The 7,380-nt window shown below is 56.9% G+C and overlaps 1 protein-coding gene across 1 annotated transcript in view; it reads left to right on the forward strand.

Annotated features, from left to right (window-relative positions):
• The window catches only part of LOC135517080 (uncharacterized), a 6,115-nt gene extending 304 nt beyond the window's left edge, over positions 1–5,811 (forward strand). Inside the window, exon 2 of the mRNA XM_064941101.1 lies at positions 3,816–5,811. Within this exon, the coding sequence (XP_064797173.1) occupies positions 3,816–5,811 (1,996 nt within the window). The remainder of the gene's footprint in view (positions 1–3,815) is intronic.
• The last annotated feature ends 1,569 nt before the right edge of the window (positions 5,812–7,380 follow it).

The raw sequence follows: 7,380 nt of genomic DNA on the forward strand, positions 1-7,380 counted from the left end.
TGTCCTACAACTCCTTTACCTGATACATAATCAACTATAACCCTGTGGTCACACCTGCTGAGTCCTACAACTCCTTTACCTGATACATAATTACCTATAACCCTGTGGTCACACCTGCTGAGTCCTACAAGCACCTTTACCTGATACATAATTACCTATAACCCTGTGGTCACACCTGCCTGAATCCTACAACACCTTTACCTGATACATAATTACCTATAACCCTGTGGTCACACCCTGCTGAGTCCTACAACACCTTTACCTGATACATAATTACCTATAACCTGTGGTCACACCTGCTGAAGTCCCTACAACACCTTTACCTGATACATAATCAACTATAACCCAAGACATATAAACTGGCCGTGTGTGTCTGTGCGTGTGTGTGTCTGTGTCTGTGCGTGTGTGTGTGTCTGTGTCTGTGCGTGTGTGTGTGTCTGTGCGTGTGTGTGTGTGTGTCTGCGCGTGTGTGTGTGTGTGTCTGCGCTGTGTGTGTGTGCGTGTGTGTCTGCGCGTGTGTGTGTGTGTGTCTGCGCGTGTGTCTGCGCGTGTGCGTCTGTGCGTCTGCGCGTGTGCGTCTGCGTGTTGGTGTGCGTCTGCGTGTTGGTGTGAGTCTGCGCGCAGCGTGTGTCCTGGCCTTGTGTGTCTGCGCGTGTGTCTTCCATACGAACATGTTGGGAATTTGGACTAGATTCCGAGATTAGGATTAGATTAGGGGAGCTAGATTAGGATTAGGACTAGATTAGGATTAGGGCCAGATTAGGATTAGTGGGGCTAGAGTAGGATTAGGGCTAGATTAGGACTGATTCAGGCGAGATTAGGATTAGATAAAGGCTAGCTCATCAAGCCACTCACAGAGCGAAATAAACTTCCCCAAAAATTTGGAGGATTAGGATTAGATTAGGGCTAGATTAGGATTAGATTAGGCTAGATTAGGATTAGGGCTAGATTAGGATTAGATTAGGGCTAGATTAGGGCTGATTAGGGTTAGATTCAGGCTAGATTGGGATTAGATGAGCTAGCTCATTAAGCCACTCACAGAGCGAAATAAACTTCCCCAAAATTTTGAGGATTAGAGTTAGATTAGGGCTAGATTAGGATTAGATTAGGATTAGATTAGGATTAGATTAGGGCTAGATTAGGATTAGATTCGGGCTGATTGGGATTAGATAAAGCTAGCTCATCAAGCCACTCCAGAGCGAAATAAACTTCCCAAAAATTTGAGGATTAGGATTAGATTAGGGCTAGATTAGGATTAGATTAGGGCTAGATTAGGATTAGATTAAGCGAGATTAGGATTAGATTAGGGCTAGATTAGGATTAGGGCTAGATCATCAAACCATCACAGAGATAAATAAACTTCCCCCAAAAATGTGAGAAACTTTAAATTCTAATCGTTTAATTTCATCCCCTTTGGGAAAATCCCATTTCACGTCCATACTGGGGCAAAACAGATAGGAACCCAGACTGAAGAAATTATCCCCAAAAACAGAAGACAAAATCGAGATGCCAAGTCTGGAGAGAAACAGTCTGGTTGTCATGACGTTGAGATCATATTCCAGGATGTAAGGGTTTTAAACACTTGACCGTCCAACAAAAAAATACAAATACTGACAACCTCCTATATCACTTAGTTCAGGGTTCCATGTGTTTTTTTTCTCAAAATACATGTCTGCGGCGCAAGGTTAGGTAGGAGGTAGAAATGGTCTAGGATCTTACAGGTCACACTCCGTTGCAAATCTGATCCAATCTGTCTATTTCAGGAATCAGTGAGCCACAGAAAAACCATTTAAAGAGAGCTGACCACCTTGTTTCCCCAGTCAGGTGTCAAGGACCTGGGGAAACATAGAAGAGAAGCATTGATAACAGAGACCTCTCTCTCTGACCATCCTCTTCTCTCTCTGGACGACAACAACAGAGGAGGAAGGATTGCCTGTATACCCATTAGTAACTGATGAGTTCTGTGTAATACATACAGGGAGGAGAGACAGGGAGGAGAGACAGGGAGGAAGAGACGGGGAGGAGGAGGGGAGAGACGGGGAGGAGAGGAGAGACGGGGAGGAGAGGAGAGACGGGGAGGAGAGGAGAGACGGGGAGGAGAGGAGAGACGGGGAGGGGAGAGAGAGGGAGAGGGGAGAGACGGAGAGGAATGAGAGACGGGGAGGGGATGAGAGACGGGGGAGGGGGGAGAGAGACGGGGAGGGGGAGGAGATACGGGGGAGAGGAGGAGACGGGGGAGGGGATGGAGAGGGGAGGGGATGAGGGATCGGGAGGGGATGAGAGACGGGGAGGGATGAGACGGGGAGGGGATGAGACGGGGGGAGGGGATGAGAGACGGGGGAGGGGATGAGAGGCGGGGAGGAGGAGAGAGACGGGGAGGGGAGGAGAGACGGGGAGGGGATGAGAGAGGGGAGGGGGAGGAGAGACGGGGGGGGGATGAGAGAGGGAGGGGAGGAGAGACGGGGAGGGGAGGAGAGACGGGGGAGGGGAGGGAGAGAGACGGGGAGGGGAGGAGAGACGGGGAGAGGGGAGGAGACGGGGAGGGGGATGAGACGGGAGGGGAGGAGAGACGGGGAGGGGAGGAGACGGGGAGGGAGGAGAGACGGGAGGGAGGAGACGGGGAGGGAGGGGGAGACGGGGAGGGGAGGAGACGGGGAGGGAGGGGGAGGAGACGGGGAGGGAGGGGGAGGAGAGACGGGGAGGGGAGGGGGAGGAGAGACGGGGAGGGGAGGGAGGAGAGACGGGGAGGAGGGGAGGAGAGGCGGGGAGGGGAGGGAGGAGGCGGGGAGGGGAGGGGAGAGAGACGGGGAGGGGAGGGGAGAGGGAGGGAGACGGGGAGGAGGTGAGGGGAGGGAGAGACGGGGAGGGAGGTGAGGGGAGGAGAGACGGGGAGGGAGGTGGAGGGAGGAGAGAGACGGGAGGGGGAGGAGACGGGAGGGAGGAGGTGAGGGGAGGAGAGACGGGGGGAGGAGGGAGGAGAGACGGGGAGGGAGGGGGGGAGAGACGGGGAGGGGGAGGGGAGGAGAGACGGGGAGGGGAGGAGGAGAGACGGGGAGGGGAGGGGAGGAGAGACGGGGGGGAGGGGGAGGAGAGACGGGGAGGGAGGGGAGGAGAGACGGGGGAGGAGAGATGGGGAGGAGGAGAGATGGGGAGGGGAGGAGAGACGGGGAGGGGGAGGAGAGACGGGGAGGGGAGGGGAGGAGAGACGGGAGGAGATGGGGGGAGGGGAGGAGAGGATGGGGGAGGAGGAGACGGGGGAGGGGAGGAGACGGGGAGGGGAGGGAGAGACGGGGAGGGAGGAGAGACGGGGAGGAGAGGGGAGGGGAGAGACGGGGAGGAGGAGGCGGGAGGAGACGGGGAGGGAGACGGGGAGGGAGGAGAGACGGGGAGGAGAGACGGGGAGGAGAGACGGGGAGGAGAGACGGGGAGGAGAGACGGGGAGGAGAGACGGGGAGGAGAGACGGGGAGGAGAGACGGGGAGGAGAGACAGGGAGGGGAGGAGAGACAGGGAGGGGAGGAGGAGACAGGGAGGGAGGAGAGACAGGGAGGGAGGAGAGACAGGAGGGAGGAGAGACAGGAGGGGAGGAGAGACAGGAGGGGGAGAGACAGGGAGGAGGAGAGAGGGAGGGGAGGAGAGACAGGGAGGGGAGGAGAGACAGGGAGGGGAGGAGAGACAGGGAGGGGAGGAGAGACAGGGAGGGGAGGAGAGACAGGGAGGAGGAGGAGAGACAGGAGGAGGAGGGGGAGACAGCAGGGCCCAGCAGTTTGGCCTCCCCAGTCCCTACCCCCACATTGCAGTCCTATCCCCCACACAGCAGTCCGACCCCACACACAGCAGTCCGACCCCCACACAGCAGTCCGACCCCCACAGCAGTCCTATCCCCCCACAGCAGTCTACCCCCACAGCAGTCCTATCCCCCCACAGCAGTCCGACCCCCCAGCAGTCCGACCCCCACACAGCAGTCCTACCCCCCCACAGCAGTCCCCCCCACCACAGCAGGTCGCCCCCCCACACAGCAGTCCGACCCCCACAGCAGTCCTATCCCCCCACAGCAGTCCGACCCCCCACAGCAGTCCTACCCCCCCCCACAGCAGTCCTATCCCCCACAGCAGTCCCTACCCCCCCCACAGCAGTCCCTACCCCCACAGCAGTCCGACCCCCACACACAGCAGTCCCTACCCCCCACACAGCAGTCCTACCCCCACAGCAGTCCTACCCCCACACACAGCAGTCCTACCCCCACAGCAGTCCGACCCCCCCCACAGCAGTCCAACCCCCACAGCAGTCCGACCCCCACACACAGCAGTCCTACCCCCCCACAGCAGTCCTACCCCCCCCACAGCAGTCCTATCCCCCCACAGCAGTCCTACCCCCCCCACAGCAGTCCTACCCCCCACAGCAGTCCTACCCCCACAGCAGTCCTACCCCCCCCACAGTCCGACCACCCCCACACAGCAGTCCGACCCACAGCAGTCCTACCCCCCCCACAGCAGTCCTACCCCCACACACACAGCAGTCCCCCCACAGCAGTCCGACCCCCCACACACAGCAGTCCTATCCCCCACAGCAGTCCGACCCCCACAGCAGTCCGACCCCCCCACAGCAGTCCCTACCCCCACAGCAGTCCGACCCCCACAGCAGTCCCTGCCCCCCACACAGCAGTCCTACCCCCACAGCAGTCCTACCCCCCCACAGCAGTCCTACCCCCACACACAGCAGTCCTACCCCCACAGCAGTCCGACCCCCACAGCAGTCCTACCCCACAGCAGTCATATCCCCCCCACAGCAGTCCGACCCCCCACACACAGCAGTCCTACCCCCTCAGTCCTACCCCCCCAGCAGTCATATCCCCCCACAGCAGTCCGACCCCCCACACAGCAGTCCCCCACAGCTTAGTCCCCCACAGCAGTCGACCCCCACAGCAGTCCGACCCCCCACAGCAGTCCTACCCCCCACAGCAGTCCGACCCCCCACACAGCAGTCCGACCCCCCACAGCAGTCCGACCCCCCACAGCAGTCCTACCCCCTCACAGCAGTCCACCCCCCCCCACAGTCCTACCCCCACAGCAGTCCGACCCCCCACACACAGCAGTCAGGCCCACGGTCCTACCCCCCACAGCAGTCCGACCCCCCCACACACAGCAGTCCCCCCACAGCAGTCCGACCCCCCACACACAGCAGTCCCCCCCACAGCAGTCCTACCCCCACAGCAGTCCTACCCCCCCCACAGCAGTCCGACCCCCCCCCACAGCAGTCCGACCCCCCCCCCACAGCAGTCCGACCCCCCCACAGCAGTCCTGTTTCCCCCCCAGCAGTCCTCCCCCCACAGCAGTCCGACCCCCCACAGCAGTCCTACCCCCCCCCCACAGCAGTCCGACCCCCACACAGCAGTCCCTACCCCCCCACAGCAGTCCCCACACACAGCAGTCCCCCCACAGCGAGTCCGACCCCCCACACACAGCAGTCCCCCCACACACAGCAGTCCTACCCCCCACAGCAGTCCTACCCCCCACACAGCAGTCCCACCACCCCCCCCACAGCAGTCCTACCCCCACACAGCAGTCCTACCCCCCCCCCCACAGCAGTCCTATCCCCCCCACAGCAGTCCGACCCCCCACAGCAGTCCTACCCCCACAGCAGTCCTATCCCCCCACAGCAGTCCGCCCCCACAGCAGTCCGACCCCCACAGCAGTCCGACCCCCCACAGCAGTCCAGACCCCCTACAGCAGTCCGACCCCCCACACACAGCAGTCCTATGTTCTCCCCGTGAGTCTGTCAGGCGCCTCACGCCTTTGCAGCCGATGAGCTAAAGATTTTACAACTCGATGTTGTGAGGATTGATTGTGTGACAGCGGGATGAATAGGTAGCGTTGTTTGTTCAATTACCGTAGTGGGGTGTTAGTCGGAGCCCGAGAACATGGGAGTCAAAAGCAGACATCAAACACAGCGGATGTTCAGCCCAGGACGACAGAATCACACTATCAGAAAACTATAAAATCATATAGGAGGCCTACCGAGTGGCCTTAGCGGTCTACAGACCTAGTTCGATTCCGGCTGTATCACAACCGGCCGTGATAAGGGAGTCCCATAAAGGCGATACACAATTGGCCCAGTTGTCCGCGTTTGGCGGTGTAGGTCGTCATTGTAAATAAGAATTTGTTCTTTAATGACTTGTCTAGTTTAAATAAAAATAAATATATATAAATAAATATATATATATATAAGTAAATATATATATAAGTAAATATATAAATAAATATATATAAATATTTATTTTTATTTAAACTAGACAAGTCAGTAAAGAACAAATATATGTATACATACACACACAACAGTGATAACTGACTTAAAAACCTAGACAGTAAGGTAAGAATTATTTTTTATCCTAAGTACTGTAAACAACTCAATCAATTTTCTCCTAGATTTCTGGGTAACTGTGTGTAACTGTGTGTCTGGTCACACTCAGAAGAGACTGATAGAACTACAGTCACTAGTTTTGTTCCTTATGTCAGATGGATGAATTTTAGAATGAGTCTGTAACATATCAAAATGTGGACAGTGGGGTCTGAACACTTCCTGAAAGTTATCCTTATCAATAGCAACGCCACAACGGTAACATTTAACACATTGGGATTTATTTTTACCCCTAATTTATTTTCTGAATCGTTCTAATCTCTCTATGCTGCCACATCACACAATAGGAAGGGAAATGAAGAGAGAGAGCGACAGAGAACCGACAGAGAAGAGCGACAGAGAGAGAGAGCGACAGAAGGCGACAGAGAGAGAAGGCAGAGAGAGAGAGAGAGAGAGAGAGCGCGACAGAAAGCGACAGAGAGAACGAAGCGACGAAGTAGCGACGAAGTAGCGACAGAGAGACAGAGACAGAGGAAGCGACAGCGACAGAAGCGACAGAGAGAAGCGCGACAGAAAGCGCGACAGAGAGACGAAGTAGCGACAGAGAGAAAGCGCGACAGAGAGCGACAAGGAGAGCGACAGCGACAGAGAAGAGCGAGAGCGACAGAAGGCGACAGAGAAGCGCGACAGAGAAGCGCGACAGAGAAGAAGCGCGACAGAGAGAGAAGCGACAGAGAGAGAAGCGACAGAAGGACGACAGAAGAGGAAGCGACAGAGAAGCGACAGAAGCGACAGAGAAGCGACAGAGAAAGCGACAGAAGGCGACAGAGAAAGCGACAGAAAGCGACAGAGAAAGCGCGACAGAGAGAGACAGCGACAGAGAAGCGCGACAAGAAGCGACAGAGAAGGCGACAGAGAGAAGGACGACAAGCGACAGAAAGCGACGACGACAGAGAAAGCGACAGAGAAGGCTGACAGCGACAAGGAGAACATGACGAAGTAGCGACAAGCGAGCGGAGCGCGAC

Source organism: Oncorhynchus masou, chromosome 28 (genome assembly GCF_036934945.1).
Source record: "Oncorhynchus masou masou isolate Uvic2021 chromosome 28, UVic_Omas_1.1, whole genome shotgun sequence".
Classification (NCBI taxonomy): Eukaryota; Metazoa; Chordata; class Actinopteri; order Salmoniformes; family Salmonidae; genus Oncorhynchus; species Oncorhynchus masou.